Genomic DNA, 19,387 nt, shown 5'->3' with positions numbered 1-19,387 from the left:
GGCCTTCACCCCTGGCAAGGACAGTCCTGGGGGCTGCCTTCAAAATATCTATTTCTCTTCCCATGACTAGGTTCAGCTCTTCCTTCTCCCCCAATTCCCGGGTCCCATCTGTCACCAACACACTGTCACACTCATCTCCACTGTCATTTCTCTGCGAAGTCTCCCCTCGCCAGCTGTTCCTTGCTCCTGTTTCGTATACACATTTCCGTGCCGTTTCTGCCCTGCTCCCTCTAAACACCGGGCCGCACACCTCTCCCTCGTCTTCAGTACGCTGCAAGCTCCCCGAGGATAGGGACCAGTGTTCCTCCTGTGCAATTAGCACCCAGCAAAGAGCCTCAGGGCAGGTAGGTGTGGTCAGTAAACATTTGGGGTTCCTATTCCGATGCTGCCACATGTCTGGGTCACTGTTAGTCTCCTCCCCGGCCTCCCAGGCTCTGTTCTCATCCGGCTCCATCCTCACTCTGATGTCCTTTCTTAAAGTCCTTCATGCCACCCTGTTGCTCAAACCCCACGGCGACCACCTCCTGACTGCCACGTTGTTTACGTTTATCCGCTTGGTCTTCAGAGCTCCCACCAATCTGGCCCCTTCCCAAATATCCCCACCTTGATTTTCCCATGAAACCCGTTTCCCCCCAAAAAGGAAAGCCTTGCGGATGCACCCTTCTTTCCTAGCTCTTGCTTCCGACCTGAACTGGAACAGCCTCCTTTTCCCCTGCACTACTGAAGTCCTACCTGTCTTATTCAGGAAGCCTCCTCTCACTGCCAGAGACTTCACTGGTTTTTCTTGGGCTCTAACCTTGTGGAGCAAAACACTCAGCCTTTAGGCATGGAGTCCTGGACGGCAGTCATTCTGACCATAGTTGTGCTCTGTGAGAGCGGTCATCGGGTAAGATGCTTTTGGTGGTAAGGAAGAGAAAATCCAATCCCAATTGGCATAATCAATAAGAGCTCGCGTAACTGAAGCATCTAGCAGGGCTGCCTTCAGGCCGGCTCAACACTGTCCCCAAGAACCTGTCTTCTTTAGGCCTGACCTCTGTGTCTTCCTCTGGGAAGAGTTTCAGCGTCCCCAAAAAGGCTGCCAGAGGCTCCCAGAACCACACACTTCCTTATCATGTACGAAAGGAAAGAGAAAGTCTCTAACCCAGGGTTCCCAACAAGTCCGGAGAGCCCCGGGACATGTCCATGCCTGACCAGTCCCTGCGGCCAAGGGGATGGACTGTGAAGGTTGACATGTTCCACCTGTGGAGCTGGGGCACCTTCAGCCTCTCCTAACCACATGGGTCCTCAAATAGAAACGAACTGGTGGTACCAGGGATAGTAATGTGGGAGAGACGCCCACAGATGTCCCTACCTGCTGTTGGGGTTTTTCTCCACTGAACACTGCCAGGCACACACAGGTGCACGGTGACTGTCAGATGCCTCAAAATACCAGCCTTTCCCATAGATGTTCAAATGCGAGCAGAAGCTAGACTTCTGTTCCTCTGGTCCCCACTGTCCACTCCCACCACCAGGACTGGTCACCATACCTCTGCTCAGCAGAGTCCTGTCTGTTACAAACATGTCCACACGTTTGGTTATTTTGTTTTAAACTATGGACAAATTCTATGTTCGAGTCCCTAGTCCAGCCAGCGGCTCCCCCCACCCAGCCTCCTGCTTGCTCAGGGTGGAGGCAGATCACTAACCCTAAGTTTTTAGGGCTCCCCTGGAATTCCTGAGGGCTTACAACCATGACTGGCTCTTCCAGGCAGTGGGGAAGCCTGAGCTTTTGGGAATTGAAGCTACAATAACCTTTCTCTCCAATATCTCCCTCTCCCCCTCTTCAAAAAGAAAGATGGAGAATAGCCCCCCGCCCCCTCGCCCCCTCGCCCAAGGCCCGGCCACCCCTCTGCACATGCTCAGTACACTCAGCCCACGGTGTTCCTTCTGGCTCCCACCCATGGCAACCTGCTTGGCAACCAGGAGTCAGTTGGGCTGAGGCCTGAGTCCCAACTGTCAAAAGGGGCTGAGGCTGAGGTGGAGGAGCCCGGGGCTGTGGGTAAGTCCCCTTGGGTGCAGCCCCGCGGACGCGGGCAGGAGCGACCCTAACAGGGCTCTGGCGGGCGGGGGCAGCGGAGGGTGGCCTTGGGCCCTGACCCGCAGCTGTTGTCTCTGAGCAGGTGGGTGGAGGCCACGGCCCTAGGCTCTCAGCTGGGCCTGCGCCTAGAGTCCTACAGGTGACTGGGTTGGGAGGGGAGCCTGGGGCTGGGGCTCGGGGTCGGCTTGTCATCAGGGTGAGGGGCTGTGAAGGGAAGTATGGTCTTACCCCGCAGGAGTCCCTACAAATGGGGAGGAGGAAGGAGGAAAAGCTAAGGGGTATACAGGCTACTTGTGTGCCAGGTGCTCCCCATGGACTCTCCCGAGGGTGACGGAAGCACCAGGTGAAGTGGGCACGCGGCCCGCAGGCTGGGAAGGATTTAAAGCTGGTTTCTCTCAAATCACAGCGCTTGCTCTTCCCACTCTTTCCTGAACTGAGGTTCCCGAGGACTCCCTGAGCGTCTGTGGGAGCGAGTGGGGCCCCGGAGAGGCCACTGTCTGCAGAGCGGGGCCCTGCCCAGCCCGGTGCCCTCTGCTGAACTGTGGGCTGTGACTCAGATAACGGGTAACGGAGGTGCTTGCTGTCAGGTGGTGTCTCCGAAGGCCATGGAACCCTCCGCAGAACCCGGAAACCCTTTGCCCAAGTACTGCAGTGTGGCCACAGCCCTGGAGGTCCCCGCCTGGGCCCACACCACTCCTCCCTGGCACCTCTCCTTCGCCTGCCCCTTTGCCCTCCAAGCACCCTGGCTCACCTGGCACAACCCTCTCACCAGGTACCGGTCTCTGCCCCCAGGAGGAAGTGGCTGCGCCTTCCTTCCCCTTCTCTGTTCTGTGGCTCTATAGTGCACCATGGGGGAGAGCTTGCTTCCTGGGAAGCCGAAAGGGCTCGGTATGGTTTGCTTAAGGCTTTACATGACCCCAATCTAAACTGCACTCCCAGCGACCTCGAGGGCTGGCCTGGCTTTTGTCCCACCTTGTAGCAGAGTGGCAGGTATCAGAGTTGGCATGTGAAAGAGAAGACAGGCACCTCCAGTTACAAAGTTTCTGGACCATTTCTGGGACTTGCTCTGGCACTGTGTGAGAAATGAGGGTTTCTGCAGCCAACAGCTAAGGTGAGGTCTCCAGATCCCTTCCCAGGTGCCCCCAGTTATCCTGGCTTCTCCTAAATAGTATCCCAGTCGGCCGTCTGCCTGCGGAAGGGGAGAGGCACCTCAGCCTACAAGCAATACTTGCTGTGTAAGCCCCGGGGATTCATGCCCATGCTGCTCTATCCAGTCTGCCCAGGTCATGGACATGCCAGCTTGAGCCCTTAATAGCCCCCCTTTTTCTCCTGTGTGGGGCATCTCACTCAAGGCCAGAGTTCAGCATCCCTGTGTCCAGGCTTGCCCACAAAAGTAAACAGCTTCTTTAGAAACCCAAACCCTGACTCAACAATCCCCTTTCACCCCCGCTCGGCTGTGTCCACAAAATTCCCAGAACTAGCCTGTCTTTTCTCTGTCCCCACAGCCCCTCGTTCAGCTCCTCTGTGCTTCCCCCGCTCAAGCCCCTGCTCCTCGCTTGTGACCCACAGCGCCCGGCACCCTTACACATTTGCTCCCTTGGCGTTGCTGTCCAAGCCCCCGCGCCATCCTGGAACCCAACATGCCCACTAGGATTTACCTTCGTGCTACTCTTTTCTGGTCTGTATCTAATCTCAGAACCAGCATTAATTAATTAATATCAAGGCTAATCACATTTCGATTACCTTGAAACAATTCCCAGTCCTCACTGTCCTCTGCTTCTGCCCCATCCCACAGTTTATCTCACTGGAAGTCCTAGATCGGCCCTTTTTACGTGGATTTCAGCTCCACGTAGCCTGTATGTCATACACTCGCCACGGTGCTGCTCAGATCTGTCTGTGGAATGGGTTTCTTAATGTTTTCAGGGCCTGGTCTTCTCTACTCCCTAATTCCATTTGCTTTTTCCAAGATGTGCATCTTATCAACCGTGTCCCCCCATTGCTGACCCAGCATGGCAGCGACCTAGCTGTCTGGGAAGAGTGGGAGATGCGGGTGACACGTGGGTCCTGGCAAGAAGGGGACCAGATGGCTTTTATTACCGGGCTCAGATAAAGACTGCTCCAGAGGCAAGTCCCGAACTCCCCCCGTCTCCCTGCACTCTGGGTGGCCCTGACATGCCTGACCTTCCCCGGTGGTGCGTGCCCAGCGGTTCGGTTTCCCGGCTAAGCAAAGGCCTCCCATGGACAGGCCGTACAAGTGAAAATGTGATGTCAGGGAAGGTGTCCGTTTGCTAGGCCTGTGTAAGAAAGGAGCACAAACGGAATGCTTTACCCACACAGAAATTTCTTGTGAAAGTCCTTTGTTCAGGGGATTCAACGTGTGGAATTCTGGGCGTCAGCCTGAGGGAAGGGGACCGAAGCACGGGTGCCGTGTGCCTGCCCGCCCGTTCGCCTCTGCCCGCGTGCACACCTTGCCCCCGAAGCACGGTTCCCCCACTCGGGAGCCAGGCGAGGCTTTCACTTCAGTGGCCGCTTGCTGCGGGATTTTTCTCTTCTTTTTAGAGTCAGACTTTGGGAATGTGGATCCATGGAGGAAAGACTAGTGTGAATCCTAAAAATATGTTAATTATAAAATTTCCAATCAAAAGTCATTTTGTCATTTTCAAGTAACTAATATGTGAATTTAAATGAAATATTAGCAGAGTTTTGTTCAAACATAGGCTCTGTTTAGTGGTTCGTTAACCAGACTTGATTTCTTTTCAAAATCATACTGAGTTCTCTAAAGAGCTTAGTGCTTGCCCTGCCCTCTCTTGAATGCGGGTCCATTTGCTCAGCCAAACCTTGCCTCACGGTGTGACGGCAGTGCCCGGGGCTGCCCTAGTGCCACAGCCACTGCTTGCCCACGCAGGCCTGTGGATGAATAACTGTTGCTGGTTGGCCTTGGACACAAGGACAACACTCTCGAAAGGGCTGGGAGCAGGGGGAGTGCACCAGGGAAAGATCCAGAGGACCCAGGGGTTGTAGGCCAAGAAGAGAGAGAGGAGCGAAAAGAAGAGCAGGAAAAGGGAGAGAACTGGGAGGGACAGGCAGGAAGTGACAAATGAGTCGCCCGTGGCCAGGAGAGGTGGAGGGAAGAGCATCTTCACCACGGCCCCGAGGGCCTCTAAGCAGTGCCTGTCCCTGCCCCTCTCTAAAAGGCCCCGTGAGGAGGCCCCTGGGCCCGGCTCTAGGCTGGCTGTGGGGAACCGCGGTGCTCCCGGGGTGCTTCCTAACGCCAGGTCTTATTCTGCGCGGTTTCCTCCCACAGCTAGAGAGGCAGGGGGCCCTGCTTGTGGAATTTGAAGCTCCCCTTGTCACAGGCCCCGAGCTGCCAGCCCCGAAGCAGAATGTGGTCTTAGGAGAAGATGTCATTCAGTTCTCGCCACCCACGGAACACTCACTGCAACCTGGGGACAAGGTGCTGGCACCCTGGGAGCCAGACAGACAGCAGCGGTATGGCCCTGCCACTGTCTTGGGCTTGGAGGCCCGAGGCCCCCGGAGAGGTAAGGGACGCTGCTCTGACCTGCCAGCCCGCAGAAGGAGCCAGGCTGGAGATGAGGCCGGAGGAGAGAGCAAAGGGTGTCTCTACTGCCAAGGGGTCTTAGGGGCACTAAAAACCCCTTACCCCCTCACTTGCAGCTTAATCCTGGAGGTGGCAACAGACACACAAATAATATCTTTCCTATTAAATATTTTTCATCAGGGTAAAAGAGCCTAAAGCTGCTATGTCTGTGTTGGTTGGCTAACCTATGGTGCGGTGGGGTTAGCCTGGGTCTCACCAGTCCTCATGACCTGTCCCCACCGAGTCGTCCAGAGACTGGGACAGTCCCCTCCACAGGGCCCACCAGTCAGTGTCACTGTCATTCAGAGACTGACAGAAGGAGGTTCCTCCTTCCTTCCCCTGCCTGAGGAGGCATTTTGGTTTTGACATGAAAGCTGAGACAGGGAGGCGCAGGTAGATGCAGGGGAGTGCGGTGGTAAATACGGGGCGGGTGGGGTGCTCGGGCAGGCTCCAGGGGAGGTGTGCAGGGCGCGGCGGCAGAGCAGAGGGGCTGCACTGAGGTTTGCTTTGGGGGACAGGAGGACCCTAACCCATGATATAGACGAGGTCGCTGTAACAAAACGTTGCCGTTTTCTGTCATGCAGCATCCAAAGAAGAAATTCTGGTTCATTTCTGGAACGGCAGGACAGCTGCGGTGCCTGCCGGCCGGGCCAGGCCGGTGTCCCCCGCGGTCTGGAGGAAGGCTGTGGAGAGGCTGCGCTGGCCCTTCACCAGCGGGCCCCCCGGCGCGCCCCCCTGGGCCTCTTGCTGCCCTCTGCTGGGGCCAGGCCCTGGGTGTGTCACCAGCGGGCTTCCGCCGGGCACCCCGCTCCTGTGCCCTCCCTGCCCCCCCCACACCTGCTGCCAGCTGCTGTGCCAAGGATGCCCCGGCTACTGCCCTTCGGCTGGACCCACGTGGTGGCCTCTAACGAGGACCTCGGGGGTCACGGCCAGAGAACACGCAGAGGCGGCGCCCCCTTTGCCCCCGGAGGCTCCCGAAGAGGGGGCGGCAGTGCAAGCTCCGGGCGCTGTGTCCCCCGCCGCCGCCTCCGAGGAAGGGGCTTCGGCGGAGGATCCGAGGCCCGCGGGGGGCAGCCCGGGGCACACCGGCCCCCGCCCGGCTGCGAGGACCCGGAGGCGGCGGGGGGCCCTGCGCCCGCCCGGGAGGTGCTGCGGGAGCGCCGGGCCCGAGCCGCCCGGGAAGCCAGGTGGGCCTTCCCCTGGGGCGGCGCCCGAGCCGTCGCCCCGAAGCCGGGATCGAGGGGGGCGCGTGGTCGGGGGCAGGGGCGCCGATGGGGCGGCGGCAGGTTTCCGTCCGGGCGGCAGAGCCCCGCGGGGAGGCAGGCGCCCGGCGGCGGTCCTTCGTCACCGGTCTGAGGGCACGGCTGTCGTCCTGCCCACGCCACCCCCTTTTCTCTCCAAGGCCTCGGGTGTTCCCTAGAGGAGCAGTCAGGATGCCCGCAGGAGCAGAGAAACTTAAACGCTGGTCATCAGGCCTCCCCTCCAGAGGGCCCCTTAGTGAGAGGGAAGCAGGCGCTGCCCGAGCTGCCCGGTCTCCCCAGCTCGGAGGCCCCCCAACCGCTCCCTCTTGAGCTAAGAACTGGCTCCGTCGGGTCCCGGATGGCTTGATGTGAACCATGAGAACCAGTGGACCCGTCTTCTGCAGGTCCCCCCCTGCGCCCAAACCTATGGAGGCTATGCCTGGGATGGGGTGTGGAGAAGGGGGCCATCCCCAGCCCTTGTCACAGGTGGGGTCCTACATACCACAACTAACTAGTGATGGTGAGACACATAAAACTGTGTGCCAACGTCAGAGCCTTTCCGCCTCCCCCCACACTTTGTATTCTGTAAAGGGAATGTGCTGCTTTGCGTCTCCCGGCTGCGCTTGGCAGCCGTCAGCTGCGATGCTGACAGTGGGTCCCAGGCTCTGTCTTACCAGTGCTCTGGTATGGGCCCCTCCACCCTCCACACGTTTTGTGACTTCAGTTACAGGCAGAGGTTCCCGGTGGGTCCTAACCTGGCGATCCTGGAGGCCAGACTGTCGGCTGCCGGCAGCCACGCCACTCTCCTGCCTTGCTTGTGGCTGAAACAGGATTCAGCCCGTAGTTTTAAAAGTCAGGGAGGGGATGGATTTCCTTTAAAGTTTTCCTTCCTTTTTAGATATTGCCCTATTCCATGGGAAGTCACATCTCCCCCTCCCCTTTTCTCCCTCAACCAACCCCTGAAAACTTGTTTTTCCACAAGCTTACGGTCTCTTTGTGATCAGTATGACTTACAAGTTCCTGGTGGGGTGGGTTACCTTTGCTTCCACTACTGGCTGTTTTGAAAAATATGGTAACTTCTCCTACCCAATTCCAAATCTGGTGATCAGATACAATGTTTCTCAAAAGCATAATAGCTAGAAATGATTAAAAAAATGTATTTCTTCTTTAAAAGTAGAGAACTTTGCTAGAAGCTTACAGGTAGTGAAGAGATTCTGTAACCCTTGGTATAGCTGTACTCAAGTCATCAAGACTAATCCCATGAAAACAGTGGCATCTTCAGCATACCTCCTTGAATTCTGGGTTTAGGCAAAAGATGTTGCGACATCCAGAAAGAGGAGAAGGGCCACAAACAACAGAGAGAACCAATGGCAGTAGTGGGGAGTACCAAGGAGCTGGTCCTGGAAACAGTGAACATGAAGCCTCTACAGGCCCTGCCAGAGAGAGCCGAACATGGGAAACTGAGTCAGGGTACCACTGTGACTCGTCAGAGACACTGGGATGCCTTAGACTAAAAGCCCTGAGGATCTAGGTAAAGTAGCATGGCTGGGGAGGGGCTACTGCTGCTCTATTTTTTTTTCAATTATAGTTGACATTCAGTATTATATTAGTTTCAGGTGTACAGCTTAGTGGTTAGACAATTTAGTGGTTATATAATTTACGAAGTGATCCCTGTGATAATTCTAGTACCCACCTGGCACATACATAATTACAATATTATTGACTATATTGCCTATGCTGTACTTTATATCCCCGTGACTATTTTGTAACTATTTTTTGTTGTTGTTGTTAATCCTCACCTGAGGATATTTTTTCCCATTGATTTTTAGAGACAGTGGGGGTGAGGGGTGCAGAGACAGAGAGAAAGAGAGAGAGAAACATCAATGTGAGAGACACACATCAATTGGTTGCCTCCTGCATGCGCCCTCACTGAGGCTGGGGATCGAGCCTGCAACCAAGGTGTGTGCCCCTGACCAGAATCGAACCTGCAACTCTTCAGTCCAAGGGCCAATGCTCTAACCCCGGAGCCAAACCAGAGAGGGCTGTAACTATCGTTTGTACTTCTGAATTCCTTGGGAAAGCGCTTAAGGACTCCTTCCATGGTTCTTCAACCTTTTGGGGTCACATGGCCTTTGAAAACAAAACCCATGGCTCCTCTTCCCAGAAAAATGCATATACCCACAATTAAAACAACAATAGCATGTTTTTATTGATTTTTAGAGAAAGGGAGGAAAGAAACATCGATGTGAGAGAGACATCAATTGATTGCCTCCCATAGGCATCCTAATCAGGGATTGAACCTGCAATCTGGTATGTGCCCTGATGGGGAATCAAACCAGTGACCTTTTGGTACATGGGGCAATGCTCAACCAACTGAGCCACACAATTCTGCATATACTTTCAAAAGGCTTACAGAACCCACAAAGGTCATCATCAGATGCTTGAGGGCATAAGATTCCCATTTAAATGACCCTCTATCTGGTGATGGGCATGGGTCTGCTTTCCTAGGCCCATGTCTAGTCCATGGGAGCCTGTTCCTCACTAGGAATGCTAACAGAGCTCCACCTAAAACCCCAGTTCAGCATATAAAATACTGGCATTTTTTTCTGAGGAAAGACTTATGTTCAAAATGAGATGACTGACCAGCAACTAAACTGAAAGATGCAATAATCCCGTTGGTACGGTAGCTTAAAAGGACACATCTATGACTTTTTAAAATCAGTGACTTTTGATCCTTAAAATTAGTTAGCATAAGACTTGGGATTTTTTTCTCTTCTAGGAAGCTAAAGAGAGTGAATACCTGAGGAAGAGTCACAAAGCAGCTGGCGAAGCCTTCGGTATAAGGAGGTAGAGTGCAGGCCACAGATGACAGCTGCACAAGCAGCAAAATCTTCACCTCTTTGACTTCCCTGCAGATGGGCGGCAGGGAGGCACCTGTCGTAACAGGCACAGGAGTAGTGCCACCCGGCCAGGGCTCCCTGCCTGGTGAGATGAGGGTGAGGATGCTGTTCCACAGAAGTTACAGGTCGTGGTCGGCCTGCTTTGGGCAAATGTGTGCACAGCCCCACTACCACCTTTTCATAAAGTCTACAGTTGTACATGAATGACATTTTGTTGCTCTTAATGCCAATAAAAAGGAATTCTCTTTTTATTTCCAAATCTCTCCTTTTATTATCATAATTAACCTTCACGTGGAAAGCAAGCAGTAAAAACTATTCAGACAGCATCATTATTACTCTCAGGCAAAAGAGGGTGAGAGGACTTCTACACTCTCAGGTTAAAACAGGCACTGAAAGAGACAAGCTCCAGTTCCCAGCCAGGCCGACCCTTTACAGTCAGCCCTAAGAGCAGGACTAAAGTATAAATATTAAGAGAATCATATTGTGGCTTTATTCTCCTTGCTACTTAAAAAAAGGCAATGTGATGGTCAACATCAGACAGGAAAAACCAAGTCCACACTTTGTCCTGAATCCACTGCCACCACCTGAGTCTTCCTGGTTAAGTCATTTGCACCCACAGTGACAGAATAGGTCCCTGGATAGACTTCGATATAGAGGTCCTTAGAGATGCTCTCAGGCTGGAAGGAAAGCAGATATTAGTGGTTTAGAGATTTTATATCCCAACGCCCAGGGCACCTCTACCAGGCTGCCTTTGTGTGCCAGAGGCCGGATGGAACAAAGCATTAACGTGGGTGATGGAGGTCCTGTTTTCAAATCCCAACCACGTAATAGGACTATCCTTTAGGTGAGTCTCAGCGTCTCTTTCTGCTTGTCTCCTAATCCTAAGACTGATAACACCTGTCTCACATGTGACAATACTGTGTACATGCTCAAGTGTTACAGGAACAGGAACCATCATAAAAGGAACACTCTAGCTGGAATAAAAGATAAGAATTAGGCATTGGGAAAGGCTAAGGACATTGTTTGGGGATCAAAAGCAGACAGTGGCACTTGTCAGCACAGACAAGTGGTAATGGCGAGGCAGCTTGGAGTAGTGAGAATCATTCTTTTTCACTGTGCTTTGCTAAGTTCATTATTAGGATGGTGAAACATTTCCTTTCTCCTAAAGCTGGGAACACTATACTAGATTCCCTTCCACCATGCTGCAAGTCAGCTGGCTGGCAAATCCCTCCCTTGGGGGACTGGTTCTCCTACAGTGCAAAACACTGGAAGGTGGAATAAATGGAAAGATTTGTGTTTAGAGCTGAGCTGAGCACAAACCTCCAGTGACAGACTTCACACATGGCAGGGAAGTGGGTCATGGCAGGTGTGTAAGCAGAGGAGGAGTCTTAGCTCAGGTGGCAAATGAGAAAAGAGCCTGTCACTAAGAGCCAAGGTTCTGATTCCCCAGCTGGGACACCACTCATGCTTACTCAGTGCTCAGAAGGAGCCACAGGCAGAAGCTGTCATTTCCACGACCACACCCAGGGTGTGGGGGTGGGGGACAAAGCCACTGGCCAGCAAATTCCACTAGGACAATGATAATATTTATACTTTTATGAAACTTCTTCCCCTTCCACATGACAGATTTGAAGCCAATTTTTTCCAAAGCTACTTTATGTTATATCCTTTCGTGCTTATCCCAGTTAAGCAAAATCAAAGGCCTAGTACCACTGAATTGATGTGAATGTATGGGACAATGCCACAACTATTTATTGGGCATCAACTATGTGGATAAAAGTAGGTTTCAGAAAATACAGCTGTATCAGAATTGCAGAAAGCCAAGGAAGCGCCTCATTTGTCTGAATAAAAGGAAACATGGGGGGTAAGATGGGCATCTGTGCTTCTCACACTGTGAACATCTGGAAGATTAGCATGACCCAAAGCCAGCAGGTGTTGGAGGCATTGAGGCCTACCCACTTTTATTTGTATAGAAGCAGAATATTCCTAGCTGCTATTAACTCTAGTATATTCTGAATCCTGGCAAGGACACTGTATACAAACAGAAGATAAGTAAATTATTGCAGCAATATGCTGCAGTTCCTTTCCTCAGCATTCCAGCCCTTCCCAGTTCCAGAAGATTTTCTGAGTTTATAAACTAATGAGTACTTCATCCTAGAAATGAGAAACTCATCCCTATATGTTTTTACAGAGAAACTAACGGAAAATGGGAACAAATCCCTTCAGATGTTTTGGAACTGAGCTAAACAAGCATATACATTTCAGAATGTCGGCAATGGTATTCACTTTGTAAGCACGGGGGTCAGGACGCTCCTGCTGCTCCAACAGATGGTGGAATTCCTGCAGGACCCCACGCCAGCCCAGCTGAGCTGCAGGAACTGAGATGTGAATACTTCGCATTCTTTCCAACCACAACTATGAGTTCAGGCCCAGAGCATCCCTGAAGCTTCCAGTGAGGGAAGGATACCAAGGAAACAACTTTACACTGAACCACAATGTGTACACCCTCCACAGGGATAAAAACATCCCTATGTGAAAATACTGCAGATCCAGTACGAAGAACCCTATAATAACCAGGTCAACTGGTTCACGTAATGGCAGTGGTGGGGAGGCCAGGGTGGGGACACCAGGAGCTCCGTACTCACAGGCTGGGGTGCCTCTAGCATGCACTCTGAGGCTCGACAGATGCCTCCAAAACCAAGGGATGTTTCTTTTCTCTGAAGAGACAAATAGAAACGCTGTTTAGTGCCCAGGCTCTGATTTCTGGATTATAAAGAGAAATTTTCTCTAATTTATGAGGAACTAACAATTGTTCTGTCCATTTTTTCTAAGTTGTCACCTAAGTAATTAAGGCTTTTATAGTGAATTCTGTGAGGTATTTTTAGTCACATGTTTACCATAATTGCTTTTTATTCTTCATGGGCTTTGGAGTCAGATAAACCTCAGTTTGAATCTTATGTCTGCTGTTTACTTAGATTAATTTCTCTAAGCCTTGCTTTCGTTGCTGTCTATAACATGGGGATACTAGATATAGGGAAGATTTAAAGTGTAGAGGTGACTGACACGTAATTGGATCTCAGAAACTAGAATTGTCTTCTGAGCTTGTCTCAGGAGTGGGGGTGTTAGAGAGGTACAGGCTGAACTGGTGAAGTCAATTCCCCTTAGAGGCATCAATTTACATTTATAGTAAAGAATGGGAGGGATAGGAATGACTCTCAGTCACATGGAACCCCCCGAGTGTCGGACCAGAGGAGGGGAGCTGGGGTTCGGGCTGTGGTGTTACTCCTCACATCCCAGGACAGGGAAACGAGCGCCTGCATCCAGCTCTCACTCATATGCCTGTGGCCACGCCTCTGTCCTTTCCCTAAACCCACCGGCCAGAGAAGTCAGAGATCCACCTGTGCATTAGACTCTGAATTTAAATTCACTATCTTTGAGTACAACCAGGGGAGTTTAAAAACAAAAACACCTACTCTCCTCAAAAACAAGACTTTCTGTTGAATCAGTTGAACAATTAGAATCTGTGTCTTCCCCAGAATGACATGTGGTAAAAAAACAGGTAAGTCTGTAGTGAGAGGCCCGCGATTGTTATCTTTAGGAAAAGTATTTTGTTACAAGACACTTCCTCCTTGCACTTTCTTTTTAAAAATTAACAAAGACATGATAAGTATCACTGTCTTGGAGTAAAATACGTGATTATGAAAAATCTCTTTCCTATCCCTAGATGTAGAAGATGATATCACTGTCTTGGAGTAAAATACGTGATTATGAAAAATCTCTTTCCTATCCCTAGATGCAGAAGATGATATTCGAAGCTCTCTCCTTTAAGCCTGCCCAAGAATCCTGTGGCCCAGGACTGCAGGTTCAACGCAAGATCCCACAGTGGTATCAATCTTATATTTTGGACAGTCTCCTATTTTATGTCCACTGCTATAAGTTCTCCGAGACTGGGGGCTGATACATTTCCGTTGGGCACTGTAATGCTGAGTCACTTGGGCATCCAATAGTACAGATCCAGCATGAGCTCTGGGACATGGGGTCCCCCATCTTGGGAGGCTGAGCACACAGCACAGGGAGGGAGGACACATACCTGACCCTTCTCGAGGTCCGAGCACAAGCGCAGCTGCGACTTCCCTCTGTGATAACGATAGACATGGGTTGCCCCTCCTTCCTCTGGCACAGATGAATAATATTTCTAGATATTAAAAGATGATGGGTAACTAAATAGTGAAAGATGTTGGGTAACTAAACAGTCTGTTTAACTTTCAAATTTTCAAAAAACTCTGTTACTTGGGCAAACTATGGTTAAGAAGAGAGGTAAAAGAGCAAAGGTAAGTTACCTGCCCGCTTGATGGGCCTCTGAAGTCATCTAACAAATCTTAGCACGGGTAAAGTGGCTGCAGAGAAGGAAACTGCATTTGGCATCACTTTGCTGCCATCTGCTGCCTCTGTAGGGCAAGAACTCTGGCCAACTAAAGCTGGGCAGGACCACATTCTCTGCCAGGTTAAATAATTTTCATATCTGGGCCCCCATGTCAAGTATACAAGCCCTTTCATCTCCTCGCACGACAAATTCTATGTTTATAGTCTAAGTCTCAGGCAAGGACAAGGGAAGAGAGGGGTGCATCTCCTTGAGACTTGGAAATACAACAGGAAATGTAACATAAACCCAATAGCTATGCAGCCATCTTCCTCTGTGGATGAGGGGTGGGAGAGGGAGAGGTCTCCAATTTAAGGCGAATAATCCAAAGGATCAGGAAGCAGTTACATTTTTCTTGCCTATCCTTTTTCCTCTCGAAGTTAACCTTAGACTTGCCATTGATTATGACTACTGATGAGGACATCACAAGCCTGTCTGTTTTGACACAGTGTAGGAACAGCGCTGAAGGCATGAGACCAAAAGAATGAGAAGCCAGGGAAAGCGCTTCAAGACATGGATCTAATGTACTGTAGGGGCTGCTTCAAAATTGTGACGGCAAAACTCAGGATACTGTTCTTAATTCTGCCTCAGAAAGCCAAGGGGCTCTGAGGATCCATTCCATAACGGAGACTTGAACTGAACACCAAAATGAAGAACACCAATTTGCTAAACCTCAAACCAAAGACAAATATTATTCCTTTTATTGAGCCATGAACCAAAGTTTAAGTTGATCACTTTACAGTAGGGCCCAAGTTATGAATTTGTCTAAAACCACTTAACAGAGTAAGAACATAAAAATATTCTGTGAACAGCTTTGGCCAGTTTGGATCAGTGGTTAGAGCGTCAGCCTGCGGACTGAAGGGTCCTGGGTTTGATTCCAGCCAAGGACTCATACTTGGTTGTAGGCTCAATCCCTGGGCAGAAGGCAGCCAATTGATGTGTCTCTTTCACATTGATGTTTCTCTCTCTCCCTTTCCCCCCCTCCCTCCTCCCCTTCCACTCTCTGAAAACCAATGGAGAAAATATCCTCAGGTAATTAAAAAAAATATATATCTATGAACTATATCTCATTGGCTGGTATCCTGTTCTTGAAATCACAGGGATTTTATAAAAGATATAGAAAGATTAGAGTTTTTTTGAAATTGAAAAGCAGGACAGAAACAAGCTATTCTCTTCCTTCTCCCTTATGGACCAGCTTCCTCATAGCCACATAAGAATCACAAGAAGGCTGGAAGAGACCCAGAGTCTGTTGTAATTCTTAGAAAATGAAGAGTCCCTTCCGTGCAGGTGATTTCCTTGAATGTTGGCTGGCCTGCCTCCAACATTCCCTCGAAGTACTTAAAGATGACCTTAGTATATAGTTATGAAAAGAGGGTCTTTAAAACCTTTGTTCACCCAACTCAGTGGATGGTACCAAAAATCCTAAGTCCCTCATGATTCAGTTTATGATAATTTTCTGATGTTCATTTCTCATGAACCAAAGAAACAGACTGTAAAGGATGGAAAGGATTTCAGAGATCTTCATTTTTTTGTTGGGGAAGGTAAGGGTGACAGAGACTAAGTGGCCTACAGCATTATAGCCAGTTTGTGGCAGAACATGGGTCTAATTCCTGGGAGGCTGCTCATACCATTAAGCCACACCTCTTCTCATGAGGGTGCTGCATCTGTTCCACAGAACCACCTTTGTGGCCATCGAGCCATATAGACCCCACAAGGACCTACTTAAAAACTACATTACCAAGGACTTGAAACAGAGGTTATATTTTAATGTAGGGGTTTTGTTTCAGTTTTTGTTTCAATACATTTTGAAAACAGAAAGGCTCAGTTCCAGTTTAGAGTGACCCCACTGATTTTTTTTTTAAGATTCCACGTCAGTTCAAAGTTTTAAAAACTCCTAATATTTGGACTTGTTTTGGAACTCAGCAAATAAGCTTTTCCTCCTACTAGCCTGAGAACAATAGTGAGGGTAGAGGCCTTTTCTGACTTGTTCACTGCTGTATCCTCAATAACGTTTACTGAATCAGGTATTCAATAAATACCTGATGAACGAATTCTAACTTGGATTTATCACCTGGTTTAAATCCTTGAGTGATTAAGGGCAGCGGCAACTGGCAGTCTCCAGATTCCCCCTCAATTCCATAAAGTTCCACTTTGTGATCCATCACCAGGCAGATCAGGGGCATGGCTTCAGTCTACACCAACTTACCCCACACTGACTTGAGGTATAGTCCATGAATTCAGCCATTGTTCTGAAGGAAGCACTGAGGGTTGGGCGTCTTTCTTCTCTCTATTTGAATAAATGGCAAGTCACAGGTGAGATCCGGTATTCCCTAGTGGAGAATGAAGTCATTTGGGGAATAGCTTCCTTTTTACTTTCCGAAAGGCTCAGAAAGTTTAAGCCAGTAAGAAGGATCTTACCGAGAAGGAATTCCAACTTTACAAGAAATACACTGACATGTAATTTACCCAGGACAAAGGCTGGTTTGCGGGCTTTCCTCTAGTATCAGATGGTAGCAGGTAAGAACTTTTTAAAAAAGTAACCAACCAGGGCCGAGCACTAGCAGTATCCTAAAGCTACCCAACAATGAGCCGCCAAATGTCACGAGTTTTCAAAGGGCTCTTCCGTTCACGTCCTGATGCTTCACAGCTTCTGCCAAGAGCAAGATCCCTCAGGTGCTTCGGTGCGGCCCGCGCCCCGTCCCCAGCAGGCCACCGCCGGCGAACGAACGGGCCGGTCCCCAGCACAGGCGCCCTCACCTCTCCGGGGAGAAGGCCCAGCGGGCCGGCTGCGGGCCATCTTCCTCCGCAGGGCCGCTCCGGAGAAACGGCCCCCACGCTGCCTTTGCGAAGCTCCGCAGAGTGCCAGTCCACCGCCCTCCTCTTGGCCCGCTCCAGCACCTCTTGACCCAGCCTGGCCGAGCGCTGCAGGGAACGCCGGTCCACCCCGTTCAGCGCCGCGGCCGCCAAATAGCTCTCCATGCCTACCTAGGTGGGCACATACACACACAAGGGCTGGCCAGCCAGCTCCGGGCCGAGCCCGCGCCTTAACCTCCCCAGCGGCTAGGCGCCCCGGCTCCGCCCCCCACGCGCTACCGAGCGGCTGCGGGGTCAGGGGTGAGCCGGCGCGAGCTGACCACGCCCATTTCCACCTCCCCCGGCCCTCCCCCAGCCCATCTCTGACGGCGCATGCGCTCGGCGCTCGGGCGCAGATGGGGGGCTGGGCTTAGAGCAACGAGCGCCAGTGCAACTGGAGGGTGGAGGGTGGAGGGAGGCGGGGCGGGGAGGCCGGACGCAGGCCATTGGCTGGTAGCGGGAAGCGGGAGGCGGGGCGCGCGTCCGACGCCGGACGCGCCTCCTGCGTGAGGTCCGGGCCCCTACGTGCCGGGAGCCGGGCAAAAGGCAGAGGGCGGGGCGCCGTGGTCCGTCTGACCCGCAGCCAGGCAGCGGGTACTCGCTGTCGGAGGAAGCCTAGGGCCTGAGTCCTGCCCCCCGGAAGTCGTCTCCGCTGCTTAACGTGGTGAATGAACTTGGTCTAAAGTCAGATGGTCTCCTGTTGGGCTAAGAAATTGGGACTAACACTCGTGCGTCCGGGCTCCTCTTGATGCCTGGCCAATATTTTGGGATATCGCTAATTTTTTTGAGCAGATGGTAGGATAGGCCAAACTGGGCAGCTGCCCAGGTGGCGTTTGGAGAAGGCGGTCTGCCAGGCCTGGGGGCTGTGGACGGTGGCACGTTCAGCCATCAGCCAGAAGACAGGGGTTTCTGGCCCACAGGGCCAGCGGGCACCTGAGTTGTGTGTAAGGTAATTGTAACCCTCTAGAGGCAGCTTCTCACCCCTCCAGTGGGAAGTAGGGATAGATGTAGCCCAAGTACTCGCTGCTGATTAGTGACTCCTACACTGCCCTGCGTGCAACAAAGCGTTGATGATCAGGAGGGCCCACAGTAAGAGACACAGGGAAATCAAATGCGCACCTAGGCTCCTCAGCTGATGGCTTGATTAGCAGTTCTGACTACCACCAATGTATTAGGATTACATGTGCATTTTTTCTCATTTCCTGCTTTCCTCTCAAAAAGTTGAGAACTGGGTTTAAATACTGGCTCTGCCACTTTTTTGCTGTGTGATTCTGGGCAAACAGATTATTTAAATCCTTTGAGCCTCGCTTTTACCTTTATACTTGGGGATACCAATAGTACCAACCTCCCTAGACTAAGCTTCTTGCAGGGATCATATCTGTCTTGCTTACTGAGTTTAAGGTGCATGTAGTATTTCATCTGTCACAGAAGGGGCTAAAAATAGCTATTGTGAATTGGGCTGCTGTAAGACTTTTGTGAAATAATTCCTGTAAAATGCTTAGCACAATGCCTTGCAAAGAGTAAGTGCTCCATAGATTTAGTTACCATTATTATGTGCCAGGCACTGTCCTAGGAGTTGTGAATAGAAAGTGAATCAGACTGAAGGAAATTAAAAAAGAATGATAAATAAAATCTGTAGTGTCAGGAACAAATATGACTTGTCATAAGATTGGAACCAATAAAGTGTTATGCAGCTTAGAGGAGAAAGAGATTATGCTTAGTTAGGGGAATCAAAGAAGGTTTTGTAGAGAAGGAATTATTTCTTCTAGACCTAGAAAGATGGCCTAGGAATTAACGAGAAAGGAGGTAGTTAAGATACCTGTTAACTACTTTTGTAACGAGTGTGGTTAGGGGTGAGAGAATTTGGTCTTCTTTTATTTCTTACAGACTTCAAGATCCTGGCTCCATGACTTTTAGCTATGTCTGTAATGGTGAACAGGTTACTTAACTGTTATATACCTCAGTTTTGTCATCTATAAAATGGGAATGATAGTAAATTCCTCATAGGATTGTTGTGAAGATCAAATAAGTTAATACATGTAGACTGCTTCGAATAGGATTTGGCACAAATAAGTGCTCAGTGAGTATTAGCTAATATTATTGACTTAATCAGACTGCAGGCTGGTCTCCCAATATGTTCTCAGCTGATTCTGCAGCCACATATGACCTCATTTGGCTCTTCCCCAGGATTCTGTTACTACCTACTTTCCCCATTTTGGTTCAGCTGAAACATTACTTTCTTTTTGTCAAGTCAGCTCTTTGAATCTTCAGTTATTCCCGAGTTGCAGCCTCTGTTTCCAT

General features: G+C 50.7%; 2 protein-coding genes across 3 annotated transcripts; one reads left to right on the top strand and one right to left on the bottom strand.

Moving 5' to 3' along the window:
* Nucleotides 1–2,679: 2,679 nt before the first annotated feature.
* Nucleotides 2,680–10,064, top strand: LOC308564626 (uncharacterized protein C11orf16; the record flags this gene model as incomplete). The annotated part of the gene is made up of 6 exons (XM_081153044.1): nt 2,680–2,846; nt 4,042–4,198; nt 5,379–5,613; nt 6,257–6,859; nt 8,222–8,444; nt 9,693–10,064. 5 exons carry the CDS (start codon nt 2,680–2,682, stop codon nt 8,425–8,427), a joined length of 1,368 nt encoding a protein of 455 aa, XP_081009170.1. The 3' UTR covers nt 8,428–8,444; nt 9,693–10,064.
* On the bottom strand, nt 9,038–17,400 carry AKIP1 (A-kinase interacting protein 1). 2 transcript variants are annotated; one of them, XM_081153045.1, is made up of 5 exons: nt 16,991–17,400; nt 16,440–16,520; nt 13,904–14,008; nt 12,459–12,530; nt 9,038–10,490 (listed from the first exon to the last, which is right to left on the bottom strand). In XM_081153045.1, the coding sequence occupies exons 1-5, from the start codon at nt 17,210–17,212 to the stop codon at nt 10,347–10,349; spliced, it is 624 nt and encodes a 207-aa protein (XP_081009171.1). In that variant the 5' UTR covers nt 17,213–17,400; the 3' UTR covers nt 9,038–10,346. The 2 variants fall into 2 exon arrangements, with proteins under 2 accessions (XP_081009171.1, XP_081009172.1); XM_081153046.1 differs by lacking the exon at nt 12,459–12,530 and having other exon boundaries at nt 16,991–17,383.
* Nucleotides 17,401–19,387: the final 1,987 nt, after the last annotated feature.

This window comes from Miniopterus schreibersii (genome assembly GCF_964146895.1).
Source record: "Miniopterus schreibersii genome assembly, chromosome: 12".
NCBI lineage: Eukaryota > Metazoa > Chordata > Mammalia > Chiroptera > Miniopteridae > Miniopterus > Miniopterus schreibersii.
Note: the sequence above shows the minus strand (reverse complement) of the source record. Positions and strands in the feature narration are given on the sequence as shown.

What these genes read in the sequence shown, in the direction of transcription:
- AKIP1 (XM_081153045.1), bottom strand. Translation starts at nt 17,212, where the DNA reads ATGGAGAGCTATTTGGCGGCCGCGGCGCTGAACGGGGTGGACCGGCGT. An exon ending in CGGACCTCGAGAAGGGTCAG is followed by an intron (nt 12,531 to 13,903) that starts GTATGTGTCCTC and finishes TTGTCTCTTCAG; the next exon opens with AGAAAAGAAACATCCCTTGG. An exon ending in TGCTAGAGGCACCCCAGCCT is followed by an intron (nt 10,491 to 12,458) that starts GTGAGTACGGAG and finishes CTTTCCTTCCAG; the next exon opens with CCTGAGAGCATCTCTAAGGA.